General features: G+C 51.3%; 9 protein-coding genes across 9 annotated transcripts; 6 read left to right on the top strand and 3 right to left on the bottom strand.

The window, feature by feature from the left end:
- Window positions 1-2,914: 2,914 nt before the first annotated feature.
- Window positions 2,915-4,139, top strand: N7496_006679 (pyridoxamine-phosphate oxidase PDX3; the record flags this gene model as incomplete). The annotated part of the gene is made up of 2 exons (XM_056699608.1): window positions 2,915-2,972; window positions 3,112-4,139. 2 exons carry the CDS (start codon window positions 2,915-2,917, stop codon window positions 4,137-4,139), a joined length of 1,086 nt encoding a protein of 361 aa, XP_056555021.1.
- A 240-nt stretch (window positions 4,140-4,379) lies between these two features.
- N7496_006678 (uncharacterized protein) lies at window positions 4,380-4,996 on the top strand (the record flags this gene model as incomplete). Its single annotated transcript, XM_056699607.1, has 3 exons — window positions 4,380-4,486; window positions 4,561-4,654; window positions 4,760-4,996. The coding sequence occupies 3 exons, from the start codon at window positions 4,380-4,382 to the stop codon at window positions 4,994-4,996; spliced, it is 438 nt and encodes a 145-aa protein (XP_056555020.1).
- A 335-nt stretch (window positions 4,997-5,331) lies between these two features.
- Window positions 5,332-8,267, bottom strand: N7496_006677 (chloride channel protein; the record flags this gene model as incomplete). The annotated part of the gene is made up of 7 exons (XM_056699606.1): window positions 5,332-6,249; window positions 6,308-6,662; window positions 6,721-7,046; window positions 7,105-7,182; window positions 7,236-7,595; window positions 7,649-7,716; window positions 7,781-8,267. 7 exons carry the CDS (start codon window positions 8,265-8,267, stop codon window positions 5,332-5,334), a joined length of 2,592 nt encoding a protein of 863 aa, XP_056555019.1.
- A 420-nt stretch (window positions 8,268-8,687) lies between these two features.
- On the top strand, window positions 8,688-9,438 carry N7496_006676 (histone-fold domain-containing protein; the record flags this gene model as incomplete). The annotated part of the gene is made up of 3 exons (XM_056699605.1): window positions 8,688-8,745; window positions 8,805-8,890; window positions 8,950-9,438. 3 exons carry the CDS (start codon window positions 8,688-8,690, stop codon window positions 9,436-9,438), a joined length of 633 nt encoding a protein of 210 aa, XP_056555018.1.
- Window positions 9,439-9,934: 496 nt separating this feature from the next.
- Window positions 9,935-10,858, top strand: rip1 (ubiquinol--cytochrome-c reductase catalytic subunit RIP1; the record flags this gene model as incomplete). The annotated part of the gene is made up of 3 exons (XM_056699604.1): window positions 9,935-10,226; window positions 10,363-10,451; window positions 10,526-10,858. The coding sequence occupies 3 exons, from the start codon at window positions 9,935-9,937 to the stop codon at window positions 10,856-10,858; spliced, it is 714 nt and encodes a 237-aa protein (XP_056555017.1).
- Window positions 10,859-11,566: 708 nt separating this feature from the next.
- she9 (putative mitochondrion biogenesis protein (She9)) lies at window positions 11,567-13,089 on the bottom strand (the record flags this gene model as incomplete). Its single annotated transcript, XM_056699603.1, has 2 exons — window positions 11,567-12,411; window positions 12,477-13,089. The coding sequence occupies 2 exons, from the start codon at window positions 13,087-13,089 to the stop codon at window positions 11,567-11,569; spliced, it is 1,458 nt and encodes a 485-aa protein (XP_056555016.1).
- An 811-nt stretch (window positions 13,090-13,900) lies between these two features.
- Window positions 13,901-14,473, bottom strand: N7496_006673 (putative stress response RCI peptide; the record flags this gene model as incomplete). The annotated part of the gene is made up of 2 exons (XM_056699602.1): window positions 13,901-14,316; window positions 14,416-14,473. 2 exons carry the CDS (start codon window positions 14,471-14,473, stop codon window positions 13,901-13,903), a joined length of 474 nt encoding a protein of 157 aa, XP_056555015.1.
- A 1,944-nt stretch (window positions 14,474-16,417) lies between these two features.
- Window positions 16,418-18,111, top strand: N7496_006672 (SH3 domain protein; the record flags this gene model as incomplete). The annotated part of the gene is made up of 3 exons (XM_056699601.1): window positions 16,418-16,509; window positions 16,569-16,652; window positions 16,719-18,111. 3 exons carry the CDS (start codon window positions 16,418-16,420, stop codon window positions 18,109-18,111), a joined length of 1,569 nt encoding a protein of 522 aa, XP_056555014.1.
- Window positions 18,112-19,037: 926 nt separating this feature from the next.
- N7496_006671 (glutathione S-transferase family protein) lies at window positions 19,038-19,945 on the top strand (the record flags this gene model as incomplete). Its single annotated transcript, XM_056699600.1, has 3 exons — window positions 19,038-19,190; window positions 19,319-19,660; window positions 19,733-19,945. 3 exons carry the CDS (start codon window positions 19,038-19,040, stop codon window positions 19,943-19,945), a joined length of 708 nt encoding a protein of 235 aa, XP_056555013.1.
- Window positions 19,946-20,371: the final 426 nt, after the last annotated feature.

Below are 20,371 nucleotides of genomic sequence, written 5' to 3'. Positions count from 1 at the left end.
ACACTGTGCCACTGACTGACCTACACCCTCTAAACACATATTTGCCCGATACCCCCACAGTGCGTGATCGCTGGATAATTGAGATTCTTGAAATTTAACAGTATTGTACAAATGTTTAATATGGGAAATAGAGAGGTAAAATCGATCTGGTAACTGAGATACGAATGAGCTAAAAGTGCACTATTGATTTTCATTCTGTGGCTAAGAGGATGAAAGCAATAATGTCAAGACTTAGGGAATCTGCAGTGCCGATCTTCAAAGACCTCTCAAAAGCGACCCAAGCAGATCGATATAAATTTTTTCTATTGCTCTTCCTCCATCATCTCCATCCGTCTACTAGAAACAAAACCTGTCCCTTTGTCCATTTCCTATCCAAACACAAACAGCATTCTTCTTTACCCTCCCCAATCCACAGTTATGAAATCCTCCTTATCTTCGCTCTTATTGCCCTAGGTGGCCAAGCACTCGACATCGATCAGGGTGCACCCTACATCATCGTAGACTGCGACACTTTTTGGCCGGATCTTCTGATCTTCGTTTTGAGCGCTCCACTACCGGCAATGGACAGATTTTGAATTTCCATTCCGCCGGCGACGACACCGTCTCTATCATCAACGCAGAGTTATTATATTCCATTAGTTGTGACAAACCCGGATATCTCTGCGAGCCTGTCGATTCCAAATCTCCTCGGGGTTTTAAATTCATTGAGCAGAGTCAGGACTTATACAAGATAACGAATGAGTCGGGTGACTTATCCATTGCGAAGCGCCCAGATGGATTCATTCATTTTGTTGGACAAGCGCAGAATGATGAGACGAATGTGTTCAAACTCGTCAAGGGCAACAAATGAGTGTGAGTTGTAGATAATTCCCTATCAATTCTATCGTCGGGTTCCAATTTAATAAACCAGAATCTTATCGGTCTATGGTTTTAATGAGTGCCCGATAGGTAGCACGTCCGGTTACCATGGATGGTTTATTTTATCCCCGATTGCTGCCGGTGGACGTGCACAACATTATTTGAGGCTATCCATGTCATATAACCTCCCCCAAATGAGACTAGTTGGGTAGAAACACAAAAACAGAGTCCTCTGTCGTATAAAGATCCTCGGGCCGATACTACTGTTACTTAGATTCTTCTAGTTGATGAACGCTCTAGTTATTTGCAGGCCGAGTTATGTAAAAGGCAATCATAGCATACCAAGGTAGTAAAAACTCCACACTTTAAGAGCTAAGGCCTTATCGTGATTATCTAAAATTCAAGGCTACGTGCGGGGTGATTATCGGAAGGAGCCAGCGAGAGTTAAGATAATCAGAAGCCGATACGTTAGTTCCAAACTTACTTCGGGATGTGATAAGAGAGCTATATGTGTTTGGCTCGTTCATTGGCTCGATAACTCGCCCCTTTCATCCGAACCTTGATTTTCATCGAACCATGGAGGACTATAAGTACGAGAGGGATGTCGTAGTCTTGAGCTATTTCCGTCATGCTCTACCTAACATTTAACGGCTTCTACATTGCCTCTCTCATTGCTGATTTATCTCCAACATGCATCTTGCGTTCCCGCCTCCACCTCCAAGCTCAGGAAAGGGATTTAAACCTTTGAGGAAAGCATCCTTATCAAAGGATGACGAGTCGATAGTGAGCTCTTCATCGGAATCAAGTGAAAATGGAAAGTCTCGATCGTTTGCATCTCGCCCTGCCTCTAAAGAGTCGTCCAAAAGGAGGATATTTCCTAAATATCGCTTCTAGATAGTGAGTTTTCGCCTGATCTATCTCAAGATTCTTTACTAACCCATTTCTAGCATCCTCATGACTATAATAGAGATCAATCATTCTCAATGCAATTTGTACTTTAATGCGAAGATGGACATTCGTCAACCCCGACTATGACATCTTGCCGAGCGGGATATGACCATCCTGGAGCTCAACGTGCTTTTCCTGCATCATTTGCCGGGCAAAGAACCTGAATTCCGTTATCTTTTCTAAACACCAAGAGCTCTTGCTACAGCAAGCCAGCCACGGAACCAGTGCTCGGGCGAAAGGTCAGGAAGAGGGCTATTCTGGAGGACTGCCGTCGTTATCCTCGGCCCTAGCCTCTCTACCCCTCAATCTTTTATCGGGCCATAAGCCATTTTCCACTGCGCTGGTATACAAGATCTATACCAACACAGAGAGATAATATCTGGAGTTATAAGGAAATCCATAATCAATTATCTCTTTCCTTCTGTTTTTCTTCTTCTATGTCCGTATCCCGGAGATGTGTGGCCTCCGATGCACGGGTCGTAGGTAAATGTAATGAAACGGAACATATTGTACAAAGAAATAAGGTTATTGAGATACAAGGCACTCGAGTGATAGGTAGATATATCTTACGCTTTTAAACATATAGAGATAGCAGTCAGAAAAAGTAAATGCCCGTATACAGTGCTGAGGCCTCACCAAACACTGCATGATATATGTTACATAACTAGGCCCTCCGAATATATATGGTAACGACTTGCCAAATCCAAAAATTGATCGTACACTTGGTTTTTATTGAGAGATTGGTACTATGCAATCATTTTGCAACAAGTGAAATGAGGCAAAAATGAAGATTTGACGATTGAAGCGATATGGTATGACGTCTCGGAAGAAATCGCGGTACGATCTGCGATCTGGAGAATGCCACTTTATTACCAGCAACCTTTCCACGGCTCCTCGACTGCCTTTCCACCAAAGATCCCTAGGCTTCCAGCCACTCCAATCTTCAATTTTTATTCTCGTACCTGCTAGTTTGATGTTCACCCGCATTGCTGTACCTGCTGCACCCGTCACCCTTGACTCATTTCTCCGCATCGGTTTCCGAACCACTTCCAAACCACCCCACCTTCATTTTCTAACGACCACACCCTCGTGCGCACGCAGACCAAACATGTCTCACAACGAAGCTGGATCGGATGCCACTGTGCAGCGGCCAAAAAAGCTCATCTGTACGTCAAATATACCCACGCGACCTTGGTGACGCCCAATTACTGGCAACATGCTCCTCCGCGGGGAACTTCCCACCTAGCTACGGAGCTACGAGCTACAACTACAAAGCAACAGGCTAACTCCAATTCCACCTCGCAGTCGCCCCCGGAGACATTGAAGCTGGAGCCGAGTCCCCAAGTCCCGCTACTCCCCCGACACAAACACCCGCTCCAATTCCCACCCGTCTAGTCCAAGCCGAAGCCCTCCGCTCCGAAACCTCGACGCCCAGCTCCACGACCGAAAGCCAGATCCTCTCCCATGCGGCACGAGCACACCAATTCGTGACCAACCCTCCCCTCACGGTATCCCAGCTCCACGGCACCAACCCGCTACATCAATTCCACACCTGGTTCCGCGACCCGCGGTTGCCGGCGAGCTCGGCGCCCGAGACGTGCACGCTCGCTACGGCCGAGCTTCCATCTGGCCGGATCAGCGCGCGTACTGTATATCTCAAAGAACTTGATGAGCGCGGGTGGGTGGTGTACAGTAACTGGGGTAGTCGGGAGGGTAAGGGCGGGCAAGTATTCGGACGACGGGCAGCGGCCGATGGCGAAAACGCACCAGGCGCGATTCCCGAGCCTGACGAGATACAAGAGGGACCAGATGCAGGCAATAAATGGGGCGCGTTGACTTTTAGCTGGTCGACTACTGAGCGACAGGTTCGGGTGGAGGGTATGCTGGAGCCGCTTTGTCGGGAGGAGAGCGAATTGTACTGGCGCACGAGAGAGCGTGGCAGTCAAATTGGCGCTTGGGCTAGCTGGCAGAGTCGTGTGCTCTGGTCTGCTGAACCGGCTCAGCTGGCGGCGCACCAGCGGCGCAAGAGCGTGGCTAAGTTGCAGGCGTCGGCGGGATCTGTGACTGGCGCTGATGTCCCTGCCGATATCGACTTGACGGATATCAACGACGGCCGGGCATTGCTTGAGCAGCGTGTTCGGGAGGTGGAGGAGCGGTTTGCCGGTGTCAAGGAGATTCCTCTGCCTCCTTTCTGGGGTGGTGTTCGTCTGGTGCCAGAGTCGGTTGAGTTCTGGCAAGGCCGTCGGAGCCGATTGCACGATCGATTCCGGTATGTACGTGTTGAGGGTGAAGGCGAGGAGGTTCAATGGCAGTTGCAGAGACTCTCGCCATGAGAGATGTCACTTCATAGATTTTACAAGAGTTTAGCGAATGAGTTTTCTGTTCTAATAGTCTCGCTGTCTCATATTCATACTCCGGGTTTAATGTCAATCACCACTATCTTATCGGGCCTTGGCGTTCACCCGCGCGGCCTTCTGCGGCCGAGGGGGTAACTCGGGCTCTTGACTTGATCTCGACATTCTGTCCAGCTGTACAGCCGTGAGACAACTTATATTATATATATAAGCTCTAAGATGTCTTCCTCCAGCACACAACCACAACCTTCGACAGGTACCTCATGGATTCTCATCGCAGTGGCTAGCGGCGCATTCGCGGCCCTGAACGGCCTCTTCGCAAAGCTGTAAGCTACCAACCGATACAATTGCAAAGGCATCGACATTATATTAGGTATTGATACTAACTTATACCCAATAGAACAACGGATACTCACACCACCGCATTCGCGCATTCCATCGCGCACCTATTCGGTCTCGAGTCCTCCAGTTTCCTAGAGCTCCTTGTTCGCGGCGTACGTGTTCCCTGTCTCCTTCGCTTCCTACACTTCGATCACATTTACTCTCGATATTCCTCTCATCCGATTACAATACCTTATACTAACTCCGTGTCTCTATAGCTCTGCCTCGGCCTCAACGTCCTCTGCAACATCATCATGTGGGCCCTCTTCACCCGCGCCCTGACTGCCGGTCCCTCCACGGTGAAAGTTTCCATCACAAATACCTCGTCCAACTTTTTGATGACGGCCCTGTTGGGTATGGTTATCTTTAAGGAGTCGGTGGGTGGACTGTGGTGGCTTGGAGCTGCGATGATGGGAGCGGGTTGTATCTTAGTTGGGATGCGGGAGGGGGCTTAATTGCTGTTTGTTGGATTAGATTGGAGATCTTAGGGGGCTTTTGTTTATAAATGGTTATATTGAGGTATAATCATGCCCGGGGTATATGCTGTGTGACATGGAACCTTATCTTGTCTGACATCAGATCTCTGATGTCCACGGATGGGCCGATACTCTTCAGCGTCAGGGCCTGTATAGACATGAGATGTCTACGTCTGATCTTCTAAAGTTCAATACGGAAAGAAACATAGATCAGTATGCTGGCTGGAACAGCACATGAACCAAGCAACCTTAGCATTAACACTGTACATGACCAAAACACCTCTATCATCCTATGTGACATGATTGCTACATCTCTAACGACCCCGAGGCCGATCTTCTCTCTCCTCCAATTCCACAAACGCATCATCCTCAGTGCCATCCAAGATACCCTCGGAGTCCGAGGGACGAGTCCGGTCCTGCAGACGCACTGGTCGATGAGTCCTGATCGACCCACTAACGAATCCAGCAATCGTGAGAATAAGCCGCCATAGCCGGTCTTCCAACGTCTCCGGGGCAGGAGTACTCAAGTGGCCGCCTAGCGGAGCGGAACCAAACTCGGACGCGCTCGTGGCTGCCAGTGCATGCTCTTCGGCTTCCACCTTGAACTGGTACTTCAAGCAGTCCTTGACGGTAACCAGACCCGTCAGACGGCCACGGTGCTCAACGAGAATAACTCGAGGACCCATCTTCTTGAAGATTTCCATGACTGTCTCGAGAGGAAGACGTGGGTGCACAGTCAACGGTGTGTGGTCCACGTACCGCGAGAAATCAACAACGCCGGCGCCTACACTAGCCTGGATTCCGTCAAACGTGTCCGGAGCTCGCAGATGCTGTGAACTAGATGCGCGTTGTACGATAGTTGCCTCGGCAGCTTCTTGGGTGAATACACAGCGTGCTCGGGGTGACACCAGACCCTGGCTGCGGGCACGGTCGATAGCATACCGTAGTTCGGTACGTCCGATATAACCAACTAGTGTCTTGGTGCTGCGGTCTTCCACAATTGGGAAGCCTTGGAACTTGTTGTCGCTCAGAAGGTGCTCCGCCTCACGCACGGGGAAGTCAGATGCCGGTAGGGTGAGTGGGTCTGTCGTCATTGCATGCGACACGGGGACATTGAAAACATGGTCTTCCTTGTTGTCCAGGAATGGGAAACCGTTGAACCAGATCATTCGATCGGCGATACCACCGTTCCCGAATCGGTCTCCAACAGCTTTGGTTACACCGACCACAATCTAATACCGAACGTTAGCTAACATTGATGATTAACCGAGTCATTACGGAGTGACTTACCATGGTCGGCAAAATATAGGTCAGGGCACCCGTCAACTCGAACATAATGACCGTCACTGAGATGGTGAGGTGCATGATTCCACTTAGCGCTGCACCGGCACCCAGGAAGGCGTATGTACCAGGTGTGATGCAAGGCACATCCGGATCGCACGAGGCGAAAAAGGCAGAGTTGGGGAAGGATTCATGAAGTGCCTGCACCATGATTCCAACCATGCGTCCGAATGATGCCCCAATAGCCATGGATGGTACGAAAATACCAGCCGGGACTTTGCAGCCATAGGAAATGATCACCAGTCCAGTGCGCAGAATCGTAGCAATAGCTAACGACAGGACAGTCGACCAACGGTTTTTAGTTCTATAGAAAGATGTCAATCGCAAAAGAAGGGATTATGCCGGGAGCGGGGTGGGCATACTGGCAGACTCCATTATAATCGTGTCCGCCTTCACACTCGCGGAACAAGATCTCCATCATCTCCGTCATATTGATCTTCAAGAACATGTTCGGATAACACAGGATGGCTGTGAGAGCAGCGAGAACCACCGACTCTGTAATGGGCCACTGGGAAAGGTACTTCTTGCGGAAAGCTGCTACTCGCAGGTTCCACTTGATCACGAATGCACCATATAGACCACCAAAGACACCAAGGAAAACGAAGAAAATCAGCTCGAAAAAGTGCCAGGTACGATCATATTCAACTTGGAACATGACCAATTGCCCAGTTCTAAATGGATTCAAGGCCTGCAGACATCAATCAGAAATACGCCCTCGTGGCGGAGTAGGGACAGCAACAACTTACCGCCAGAACACTGGTTGCCACCAAGGCACAGAAGTAACTGCGCCAGAGAGTCTTGAGTGGGAAGTAATTGGCCATTTCCTAATATTCATCAGCGTGAGAGTCCTATCAGCCACCGACGTTTTGGACTATACCTCTAATGAAAACAGCACACCTCCAATAGGGCTACCAAAAGCCACAGCCACACCAGCGGCAGCTGATGCAGTCAAGATTTCTCTCGTCTTTGACGCGTTCTGCTTGTATTTACCGAAGAAGCGGGATATCACGTTTCCTGTACACACCGCAAAATGAACGCTAGGCCCTTCCTTACCCACGGAGAGGCCAGATGCAATAGCCAGGGGCAATGCAATCGACTTGATGAGGAGTGTCCAAGCTCCCAAGAAGCCCTTCATAACAAAACCAGCAATGATGCATTTGATCTCGGAGATGCCGGATCCTGCAGCATATGGAGCAAATGTTTTGACGAGAATCGCAGCAACGAATGCGAGTAAAACCTAACTATATCTTAGCTAGAGCCCTCTTCGACTGTGGCATAAAGTGAACTTACCGCGAAAAAGAAATAAACAATGTAGTTGATCAACCAAAATGAAGTCCAATGCTTCCATTCGGGACATCCTATCCCAAGTTTTTCAGTCAGAAATATTCACATTGTGCATTGATCAAGGCAAGCCCAACATACCACCTTCAGCACCCCAACAGCAGAACTGTTCGTTCAGGTAGAATGCCGTTGTGCAATGTCCCAACTTGATATCCGACAACCACTCGGTAATAATGTTTAAGAGAGCCGAATTCAGACCAATGGCCATGCCGACAAGTGTCACCACAAGCCAGGCCTGCCCAGCATCATAAGACTCGCGCACTTTGCGTCGCCAGCCAAAGACACCTTCTTGATCCCAGAACCCGCCGCCGCTCCGCCGCTTGGCCCGTCGAGCATTCTGTTCATTGACCGCATCTTGGACCCAGTCAATGGTTGTGAAGTCTTCATAGCGCTTGATCTCGCTAATCTCATCGGTGATCGCGGGGGCCTGGGCGTCTTGAGCGTCGGAGGTAGGTTCGGGGTCGACTAGAGAGGATAGAGAACGGCCAGATAGTCTGCGCAGGTTACGGCGCTCGGCAACAATCGAGGGCGACCGTGAAAACGTGGAGGAGGGGCGTGTCGAGGTCATAGCATCGACCCGGGCGGTGGAATCAGCATAGTCGGATTCGAGCTGTATCGATGATGCTTTTCCACCGCAGCAGGGGGATCGCAAGCTCGGCGCTGTTTGCGCAGATCAAGAACAGACCCTAGTCGGCGCTATATCGAGTATTTTTCAATGGGCGTTCAGCTTCTGGTAATAATCTAGTAGCTGCAAACAATGCTGCGGTGGAACGAGGCAGAGAGTCGAGGTGTCGAATACGTCTGCGCCAAGTATCGATAACGGAGCCGTGCTGAGATAACGCCGCGCCCACGCGTTTTAACTTTCTTGACTCGACACTCGCGCGACCAGAACAGTTTAACCGGGGAAACACCTGCTTTTACTACGGCGAGCACTCTCTACAGCTGGCGAAAATCCCACTCGATCTTGTCTTGCGCGACAACCCTCATTATGTCTCCAAAGAACGTGGCTGAGCCGGAGGAGATCACTGGACAGAGTGCCCTTCCAAGTACGTACAATCAACTGTCCATGAAAGACGATGCCAGCAAATGTCTAATGAGCTACCAGTTTCCCGTATCAAGAAGATCGTCCAGCTTGATGACGATATTGTACAATGCTCCAACAACGCGACCTTTGTGATCGCCATGGCTACTGTGCGCCGCATACTCCCCTCTACTACACTTACTTCTGCGCCGACTAACGTCAGCTATAGGAGATGTTCATCCAGTATCTCGCCGAGCAGGGACACAATGTGGTCAAGTCAGAACGAAAACCGCGAAAGACGGTGCAATACAAGGATTTGGGTGGGTTGCAATCGATCCTCAGTCGAGGTTCTACCGGATTGTATGCTGATTTCCTCGTTTACGCAACAGCTACCGCAGTCTCACACATTGACAACCTCGAATTCCTTTCCGATGTGATTCCCAAGACTACGACGTACAAGCAGTTCAAGGAGAAGAAGGCCAAGGATGCTGCTAAACACACTGAGATGGAAAAGGGCCAGCGAACCTTGAACGGAAGCGGTTCTGCGCCCAACAACACCAATGGTGCTTCTGCTGAATCTGGTCTACCTCAGTCTGAAGCGGCCATATCGTCACCATCAGTTCCTCGCACACCCGTGGTCCCCGTGAGCGCGCTGATCGCGGACCGAACGGTTGATCATTCGACCCGGAATGACCCCGACATTGAAATGAAGGATTGAGTTGGGGGAAGAATAGCTGTGGTTTTGGCCCCTCAGGTCTCTTATATATTGTTCTTACCTTTTTGCATTGGAGTTCTATGGGATTTCTGGCAGGCTATTGCCTGCCCGGTTTGGTGCTATTTTCTTGGTTATGGTCGCATCGGGTTCGGTCCTGGGGAAGAGACAGCAGTTGATAGTTGAGCCGAATGAGCCCCAAACATGCTCAAAAATGAAAATTGAAAAAATCCAACCATTGATCAACCGTGCAGAATATTTATGCCAACAATAATCAATTTTATATCAAAATGTATACAACCCAGCAGTGTTGGTCGAGAATGAAGTTCACCCGGGGACCCGCTCAGCCAATGACAGGCCCCGTGATTCCGATCGCTAGCGAAAGCTCTGGCTCCAACTTCGACTTCCGACTTCATCCACTCCCTCCCTCTTCTCACCCGCCCTCCACTCGACGCAACGCAATTGTGGTCCAACATCCCACTCTGTGGTCAATTGCATCACCATGTCGCTCTCCTCCGCTTCCAGCACTCTGCTGCGCACTTGCGCCCGCCAGCAGCTGTCCACCTCCCGCGCCGCCGTCACCTCCTGCCAGCAGCGGAGGGGAGTCGCCGATGCGAAGGCCTCGTTCGAGAGCCCCTTCGCCTCCGCTAACGAGCGTGGCTCGACCCTGAAGATCCCCAATTTCAGCAAATACCAGTCCAGCAAGGCTCCTCGCTCCAACCAGGTCTTCTCCTACTTCATGGCCGGTACTATGGGTCTGGCTACCGCTGTTGGCGCCAAGGCGACTGTCCAGGGTAGGTGAAATCTATATGATTCTCGGGGGGGAAAGATGGGAATATCTGCGGATGATTGAATTGAATGATGGGAACGGTTTTGTGGAGAGGTACAACTTGGAATTCGCCCATACTGACCGTGTGCTTTCTTACCCAGACTTCCTCGTCAACATGTCCGCCTCCGCCGACGTCCTGGCCCAGGCCAAGGTCGAGATCGCTCTCGGTGCCATCCCTGAGGGCAAGAACGTACGTCAAATCCAACGGAACTCCCCTTTCGCCTTCAATTCCCATCATCCCTAACATCCGTCTCTCTTTTGCAGGTCATCATCAAGTGGCGTGGTAAGCCCGTCTTCATCCGTCACCGTACCCAGGAGGAGATCACCGAGGCCCGCGAGACCAAGTGGGAGTCCCTCCGTGACCCCCAGTCCGATGACGAGCGTGTGCAGCGCGCCGAGTGGCTGGTCATGCTGGGTGTCTGCACCCACTTGGGTTGTGTGCCCATCGGTGAGGCCGGTGACTACGGCGGCTGGTTCTGCCCCTGCCACGGCTCCCACTACGATATCTCTGGCCGTATCCGCAAGGGTCCCGCTCCCCTGAACCTCGAGGTTCCCCAATACAGCTTCCCCGAGGACGAGACTCTCGTCATTGGTTAAACGAACCCAATCCCTTTCGCTATCTCTCTCGTGATTGATTCCGTTTGAACCCGAAAGAACCCGCCTATGCCAATGTGGTGGGAAACTTGTTTCTTTAGACCGGGAAAGGTGAGGATGGATGACTGGACTGGATCGATCTTGTCTGTGTATGTGCTTGTGTGATCTTTATTTTCCTTTTGTTTTAGACAGAGCGGCCGTGTGTCTTGTCAAGATTAAGAGACCGTGTTTTAATATGGACAAAAAATGAGCCTCTTTTTCCCCCCTTTGTGTCCTCGGTCTCCAAGGTTGACCTACAGGAGTGTCATTCTTTTTCTTGGCTGTAGTACAGCTATGAGCAGGATTTCATCCCGCCGGTCTTCTTGAGTACATACTTGTGTTATATCGTCCCGTGTATTGCCTAGTCATGAAATTTCCTTTGTGCTTCTGAGAATCTGCTTCTCGATTAGCCGGAAGATCCACTACATGTATCTTCGTAGTTCTAGCATGACGTTCCTTCATGACGTTATATAACGAGTTGCGCTCACAAAAAGGGAAATGCTTTCAATTATAGTACATGTGAGTCTTGATTACTCACTTAGATCTATCTCTCCGTCTGTACATGATTGGCCAAACGGCTCATGGAAGTATGTAAGAACTGACAAGATCGGAGGGAAACCACAGTCCCACTAATCTTGTAGTCTGTCATATACAAGGTCGAGAGCTGTGCCTTTACCGAGGTCTCACGAGAGCAATCACCAAGCCCACCACAGCCGCACCGGCTGCGGCGCTCTGCATAGCAGCCACGGTAACATCACGCTGCGAGGTGGCCACGGCGCGTTCACTGAATAGCTCATCTAGTACCTGCCGCCAGTATTCAAGAGAGATTGGCGGCGAGGTGATGCCAGCAAGGCGAGAGTAGAGAGATTGTTCAAGGATAGGTTCAGGGAGGGGTGAAGCTTCGGGTGTAGGAACCACGGGAATAACAGCAGGCTCCTCAGTCTCCGCGGCAGGGGACTCAATCGAGGCAATAGAAGACTCGACGGTAGAATCGATGACCTCGGGCAGGATTGCAGAAGCCGCTGACGAAGAAACACCACCTTCAATGCGGTTCAGGCTCTTCTCCTTCTCCAGCGCTTCAACAACCTTATCCTCGAAGCCCTTGACGAGTCGCCGGCGCCGCCATGGCTCGACTGCAATCTGGAAGATCAGGAAGAGCAGCACGTTCATACCCATCAAACCCCATGTACCCCAGGTACTCATCCGGCGGATCTTGTCAGACCACACCTGCTCTTCATGGTAACGGGAGAGAATGCTCTTATTCAGCGATGCAGCGGCCTCTTCAGCCTCACGCTCCGCACGAGACAGGGCCTCCTGCGTCTCTGTCTCGGCGACCTCGTTGGTGTGGTCGTTGCGGTAGAGCAGGGTGAAACGCTCCAGGTCTGTTGGGGACCAGGCGTGCTTGCGCTGGAGAAGCTCGTTGACTTCGCGCTGGGAGGTGGAGCGGTTGTTGATTGCGGCTGTGTAGTCTTCCTTGGCTTTGCGAACATGTGCGCGAGCTGTACGGAGTCTGGTTTCTGTAGAAGAGACGAGTCGTAATGTTAGTGGGTGGGCAGTAAGGCATGTAGATCGTCATTCTTACCTTGTATTTGGATATCCTTCTTGAGGGCCTCGATAGCCGAGTAGCCGGTCAGGTCGTTCAGACGCTGTCCAGCTACGAAGACGTTGGATTGCAGATTATCCATCATCGTAGTGAATTGTTTCGACAATTGTGACCGCCGGTTCTCCAAGTAGGAGGGTAACCCGCCAGTCTGCGTGCCCTCGGCAATTGTGTTCTGCGCCTTTCCTCGCCCTTCCTCAGGCCCAATCCCTTCCAATAATATCTTATCATCTATCTTCGTCTGTGCCTGTTCTACTGAAGGCACGTCGGTTTCCGTAGAGCTCGCACGGGGACTCCCCGCAGCCGCATCCGTGCCTGGCCCACCATCAGGCACAACACCCTCCCTCGAAGCCTGAACGATCCTCTCTATCTCCGCCGCTGTCTTATCCTTCTCATCGAGGGGGGAGTATGACCCCGGCAGCCGTCGAAACTGGCATTGGAGGCAAACAGAGAAGCTGCGAGTTGTCGGCTTTGCGGGAAAAGCGCTCGGAGGTGTCGGGCGGAGATGAGGCACTTGCACCGGTCGGGTGGTTGTGCGCGTGAGTTGTAGGCTAGACCGAAGCGATTGCCGCAGGAGCAATGGCATGGACTGCATGGCCGGTGTCAGGGCCGAGGACTTGGAGAGGAGGTGTAGTCGGTTGGGGTGTTGGAGTCCGCTCTTTCCTTTCCGGCCGGAAGAGGATCGTCTCGGAGCAGATTGGCGCTTATCAGATGGGGCGGATGGGGCGGTGGGAATCGGCCATTATCGAGTGTAGAGACTCGACATTGAGTTCGAAGCCTTGTTTTCTAATTTTTGTTTGGAATATGTATTCCGGTGTATGCATTCGGGGTATGAGTGGGCTCTAGAATGGCCAATGTGCAGCTACTTCTACCTTCCAGTAGGTAGGTTTACCTTTTGGATGGCTCGTAGTAGGTAGGACAAACAACATTCCTCGATATATATCCCGACGGTGGCTCATCAATCTACGGCACCTTCATCCACATATAGGTATTTTATAAACAGCTCTCAGACCAATCCATTTGACAAGAATTAAAATTGATGAACAACATTCAATATAGTTCAATGACTCCTGAAATGCATAGCGGCTACGAGTCAGCCTGACGAATAGATTCGTTTAGGTGTCTCCCTTAATGTCCCCACGATAAAAACCATTTATTGTATACGGCGGGAACAATTCATTAAATGGAGCAATACCGATAAAACAAGCTAATTCCTGGGATTGCGTGCTGATAACACAGTTAATGAAACTATAAGAACATATCCTTCGTCAAAGTCATGAAAAAAACCACCCTATCCGAAGCCGGACGAAGTTTTTACGAGGTAGAGGCCAAGCGGATACGATCTCTCACGAAAGAAAAACCCGAATTAAGGCAGTCGTCACACCAGAAACATCTCCCGCCTCTCTCTAATCCTGGGACTGGATCTTGTTGTCACCCTTCACGGCTTCAGCATAAGTAGGTGGCGGTCGGGCGTCGGACCGTCCCTCGCCACTGCTAGCTCCAGCACCTTGCTGCGAGTCCTCAGAGGGCTTAGGCACGTTTCCCTGCTGGCCTTGCTGGTTGACGGTACCGTAGGACTGTCGCTGGGAGGGGTGCTGCAGAGGCTGGTGTGAGACATAGTAGTACGTCACGCGACCGTTCTCGAGATCGCGGCGTTGGCTGGAGCCGCCGGAGATGGGCTCGTAGGCTACGTCGTCGTAGTCGGGCTCGGGGTATTTCATGATGATATACCATGCGTGAATGAGGCCCGGGATGTAGCCTAGCAGGCAGAGGGCGATGTTGATGATGGAGTCAGCGGTGCAGATCCCCGCCTTGATCCAGACTGTTCGGGAAGATGGGTTGATTAGTGGTCATGTTCATATATATTTTGAGATTAAGCACTGGATGAAGATGTCGGTTGCAAGGGCGCAGATATGCTCACCAGCAATGGGCGGGAAGAAGACGGCGAGGACCGCCAGGAAGATGTCGGAGCTGCACATGGCTTTCCGAAGGGAGGGGTGGTTAAGCTGCGCTCTATGTATCACCTGCAACAACGAGAGGATCGAGGATGGGCCAAGATCCAAGGTCACAAAGAAAGCTTAATAGGCTTTAGAGAGAGGTGCAGAGATATCCTATTTGACTGCTCACGTCGTTGAGGATGAGTTGATTTGCAGTTTCCAAAATTCAAGTGGCAGCCTGCTTCGATTCTGGGGATCAGATGACGTCTGGTCACGTGACGTGCTGATGTAGCAGGACTGCAGGGAAGTGGTACATTGTGGCCTCGAAAGTGAGGCACTGACATTTGACTTTCCAGTCGCCGTTTATGAACGGCGCACTGTGTACTCGATGAGACGTGGAGTTGATAGGTCAACTCATTATTGCTATCTATACTTAGAGCTAGTTATATGCCAAGCACTCTGCATGAGTTGTCCATCCTTTGCATGATCGACATATATAGAGGAAAACTAACGAAGTTACCGGTCTTGCAGAGTTCCCCGTAGGGAAGGGTATCAAAGTAGACTTGTCCCGATCGTGGAGCGGTGGGGGCTAGGGTCTTCGTGGGTTTGTGGTTCTGCTAAAGTGCTCGGCTCTGAGTATAGAGAACCGTGTTCCCGCTCTATGCCGAGATCGCCTTGACTGCTCTTTTCTGTAGCCGATACGATATCGTCGTTCTCGTAGACTACCCCGTATACACCCAATAATGCAGAGACGGGAATTGATGCATGGCCTGCATCCTACAGGAGAAAATCCTCCATCCCTCGCATGATCCCAGCCCGCGCGCGATACAGCTCACATTCATTTCTTGCAGTGCCATTACAGGATGCAAGGTGAGCCTCGGAAGAATTCAATGCCTCTCGTACCCCGTACCGCATGTCGTATGCCATACGGAGTACTACTTTCGTGTATTTATCAAGCTCGAAAAATTTGCGACGCGGGTGGGTGATAGCGATCGGCCAACTGGGTCTTTTCAGGGGCACTCTGAGTGGTGGATATCGACCAACTTGACCAACGCCAGGTATCGCTCGGGACTAGCCAAACTCTTAGACGGGACTAGAACAGGTACCGCTTGCTCTGCTGGCTTCCTGTGCTGCCAATCAGGCTAGTCTCTGAGCGCCGTCACTACCGAGTCGAGTCGAAGCTCCGGTCCAGTTGATACGCGACTGAGTAAACAAAGCGATACGCCTGCCCTATGCTGACAGCCTGACACTATTTTCGTCCTCAATATTGTAAACTATGTATAGTATGGTCTACTGTACTGTAGTACATACTCTGTAATAATTAAACGGTCTTCGTACTGCGCAGGCTCCTCGTTTCAGATTCTTCCAGACCAGTTCGTCTCAGAGCTCCTGCCCCCCCTTTTTTTACCAGTCCAACCTGCCCTCCCCCTCTCTTAGTCTGAAGTCTTAATACCAAGTGAGTACTTGGTACTATTGTACCTGCACTAATCTGCTGCATCCTGTACCTCGCGGTATCCACGCTTCCCCCCCCCCAAACTCTCCCCCGAACCCAACGCCCAGACCAACCGAGCCACTACATCTGACACTTCTTCCTCTTCCCCTTCTTCGCTCGTCTCTCGATTGGCCATCCTTTCTCTTCGTCTCCCTCGATCGTGGCCATCGCGCCCCTCGATTGATCTTTCCTTCCCTGCGGGTCCACGTCCGTTGTTGGCGCCCGAGTCACTCGTTTAATCTCATTCCTTCTTACTACGCCTTTTCGTTCTCCCTTCCTTTCTTTCCCGAGCTAGAAGCGACACTTTTTTTCGGACTGAGGCAGCAATCGACTATCATCGACCGCATTCATTCCGAATCTCCCGAGCAGCAATTGACACCGATATGCGACGCGTGTAATTTCGATCATCTCTCGATACTATCTGACACATTCCACGGCATCATTCCTCGGGAAACCGACCAGGAGGAACGACTGCGGCGGACACCCATCCCGAGATGTCATCCTGTCTGTCCCTGTCGGGGTCGACGGCCTGCTCAGCATGGAGTAGCTCCAAAGTTTCGGTCAATTCGAGCCAATATGCGGACTTGTGAGTGGGATTGCGCTCGAAACGCATTGTGCGCTAACTAACAAGAACATTCTCGGCAGCCCATGGCTCGATGGCGTTTCTAATCTCACTACATTCGATACAGCCTTGAGCAACTACGTCTCAGACACATATGTCACCTCCAAGTATGTTTATGGTCGAGCTTGGGGGGTTCGCGCGTGCGATCAATGAAACTAACCGCGTTCCTCTAGATATGTCGATCAGTTGGGCTGTGATGGCCTGAATAAAAGCGCCATGAATGATTATTATGCCCAATATACTACCAGTGTCATCTGCAGCGGTCTTATCCAGAGCTCCAAGGACGACTGCGACCTGTCTACCGCCGATTCAGAACCGCTATGCGCCGAGACCTGTGCGCTCATGGCCACCAGCGAACAAGAGATTATGGTCAACAAGCAACTCTGCCCGAAAACTACCAAGGACTACATGAAACAAATTCGCTCCGACTTCACCATCTGCTCAAACCCAGCCGACTCAATAACCGGCAGCTGTGTCAGTGGATCCGATAATGAGCCTAAGAACTGCGGATTCTCTTCCAACATGATTGGCCTCTGCACCTACTGTGCTTCCAACTCGACCGATACCTGCTGCTCCAGCTCCAATTCCACGAGCCGCTGCAACGGAGTCGTCATTCCAAGCTCAACTGCGACTCTTCAGCCGATCGTCACGACTACCGCCGCCGCTGGTGGAGCCTCGAATCACGGTCTGTCAGGGGGTCAGATTGCCGGGATCGTGGTCGGCTCGGTTGCGGCAGCCGCCATCATCGGTGCCCTTCTGGCATTCCTCTTCATTTGCACTCGACGTCGCCGCAAGACACAAACGGATGCTGCACTTAATCAACCCAACCCACAACGCAAGGGTACGACACCACCCATGCAGCAGCAGCCGGAAAGTCCAACGGGATATAATATGGTCCCTGGAGGCCGCGTTGCCCGCATGTCCGCTTTGCGCGAGGTCCCCAGCTCCTCTCCTGCTTACTCTCGAACATCTGCTGCAATGTTTGGTGGTACCAAGTACAGCGATTCGTCCGATTCGGAAGCCAGGGGTGCCAGCCCCGGGGCCATGTCTCGACGAATTCCTCCAGTTACTGGAAAGCGCCACGGTTCGCTGTCGAGCAGCTCTGCTTTGGCTGGCTTAGACAGTGACAGCTCACCTCTCTCCGGCACTGCAAACCAATACTCATCCCCCGAGGCAGTGACCAGTGGCCAGTCCGAGCAGTTGTCATACTTCCGTGACTACTACTCGCAAGACGACATTCAACCCGGTGATAAGGTGGCTGCCCTATGGGCGTACTCTCCCCGGGCAGGTGATGAGTTTGAGCTTGACCGCGGTGAGATGTTGAAGGTGATTGGCATTTGGGACGATGGCTGGGCCACGGGTGTCCGCGTCTCTGAACGGGCTGAGGATTATGACATCCATCGCGAACAGCGTGATAGTGGAGTCTCCAATGGCTCGCACCGGCCGGGCCCGTCACCGGCACCCTCCGGTGAGATCAAGGCCTTCCCGTTGGTGTGCGTCTGTCTGCCACAACACTGGCGGAAGATCATCGACGGTGGCGTCCAGGAAGACGATGATGAAGTTTGAGCGCGGGAGTCGACCTCTTTCGATCTTCCTTGTTTTCATGCGATTATTACGCCTTGACGACAGCGTGTGCAGCATTCTCAATTCGTCGCGCCAGCTTCGCGAGAAGTCATCTCACCCGTGTGCTTGTGTTTCTTCCCTGACTCCTTTTCATCAGGCTGGCCGCCCTTACCAACTCCACCCCCGACGATCGTACCCTTGCGATCGTTTGGGGATGCTCGCGTGGCATGAGTATGTGTGTGCAATTCCTTTTTTCTCTTTCTTATGCGTATTCTATATACCCCCCCCATTTTACGGTGATCGATCTGGTCGTCCCTTTTTTTCATTTTTCCTTACCTCTCTCCTTTTTCTCTCTATCTTCTTCCTCTTCTCTTCGCTTCATTGACTTGATCAATGTCCTGTGGAACCGAACGCTGGCGCAACGGAACTCGGGCAGAGTGAGGGCCACCCTTGCATACGATGGATGCTGGTCTTGATTCTTGTTTCGTCTTCTTATGTACATCGGTACCCCGCCGTTTTAGAGACTCTACGCTGTCCTCGATTCTCTTTTGGTTTTTAGGATATCCGGATACATATAGTGCAAGCATTAATGTATGTACATAATTAGACTCGAATCTCATTCAAAAGTTGGCCTCGAATGATCTCCTTCCATGGTTGGGTTACCCGCTTCCTCCACCCGGAATGCCCACCCCACATCTTCTCATCAGTTCTTACCCGGCTCGGCGTTAAGGAGAACCCGGGGACCTCGATTTCGCAATCCTCTTTTACTAATCCACCCCTCCTTCTACCACATTCCGTGATAACATAAATAATGGCGTTTTCCCCAGGTTCGGCCAGTTTTGAGAACCTACATATTCTTCCACCGTCTCCTCCGGACTCCCCTGGTTGATTGAACTTACCACTCGGCTATTCGCATTGAAACTCACACGATGGCCTCTCCCAAGATCATTCTCTACACCAACCGTGGTTGCCCCTGGGCTCACCGTGCCCACATCGTTCTCAAGGAACTTGGCCTGGAGTATGAGGAGGTCACCATTGACTTGACCGTGCCCCGCGAGCCCTGGTATCTGGAGGTTAACCCGGTATGTACATGCTATTAGCTATTCACCAAACAGCTAGCTATTTACCGGGCTCAGTTTCCGATAGCGGAGCATCCCCAGTTCTGTGCGACGTCCTCATAAAGGCATATCTCTAATATCATTTTATACAGCGCGGTCTGGTCCCCAGTCTCTCGTACAATGGCAACGTCATCACCGAGTCCGGCATCGTCGCGCAATTCCTCGCCGACGCACACCCCTCGCACCTCCTGCCGGCATCCGGCCCCGCAGAGAACGCGCTGTACCGTGCCCGCTTGTCCTTCTTCGTCGATGCATTCTTCAGCAAGGTCATCCCCCACTTCTTCGCGAGCCTGAGATCCACCTCGGATGCGGAACGCGATGCTGCCGTCGAGCTATTGGTTGCCGGCATCGTGAAGGAGGTTGAGCCTCTTCTTGCCGATACCGAGGGCAAGGGTCCTTTCTTCGGTGGTAGTGATAAGCTCACTTTGGCCGAGGTATGTTTCTTTTTCGCCTTCTTCGTGATATCTGTGCTTGAAGACGCAATTTATATTAATGTTCGGTTGCAGGTTCTGTCCGGCTCTTTCCTACTTCGCATCCTTGGCTTCAGTAAGCCTGAGCATGGATTGGTTAGTGCCAAGCTGCCTACTCTGTTGGAGCAGCAGGCTCCACGATTCAAGCGCTGGGCTGAGGCTACTACTGCGCATGAGAGCGTTAACTTTATTTGGCAAGAAAAGGCTGTTGCGGATCGGATGCGGGCTAAATTTGCTCCTAAGCAGTAGGCTGCTGGATTTTGGAGATAGGTGATGAGAGCTTGTGACTGGATCAGATGCTCGAATTATGACATTTATGTTTCTTTTTTTCTCTTATAATTGGGCTGTTCCAGAAAAGGAATTGTAGTAGAAATATCGTAAGGTACGATTAGAGATGTTTCATGCTAAGAATTTTGGTGTAGGCCATATTGTGTAGGGCATCCATACTTCTGGGCACCCAGTGACGTGTACGGGCCCGCCGTCCCATGGTTGAGGGCCACGTCCAACTTTAGCGCGTAGGTACCCTCAATTCCATAGTTGTATCTCCCCAAGACATCAGAGCCTCCACTACTGCAATGTGAAAGTGCTGTACTCGGAACAAGTATGTCGTGCAGGGCCTATACATGCTAGGTAGTGTGATCTTCGGCAATGGTACTGCGTGGCTGTGGAGCTACA

This window comes from Penicillium cataractarum (genome assembly GCF_028827025.1).
Source record: "Penicillium cataractarum strain IBT 29864 chromosome Unknown utg000005l, whole genome shotgun sequence".
Classification (NCBI taxonomy): Eukaryota; Fungi; Ascomycota; class Eurotiomycetes; order Eurotiales; family Aspergillaceae; genus Penicillium; species Penicillium cataractarum.
Note: the sequence above shows the minus strand (reverse complement) of the source record. Positions and strands in the feature narration are given on the sequence as shown.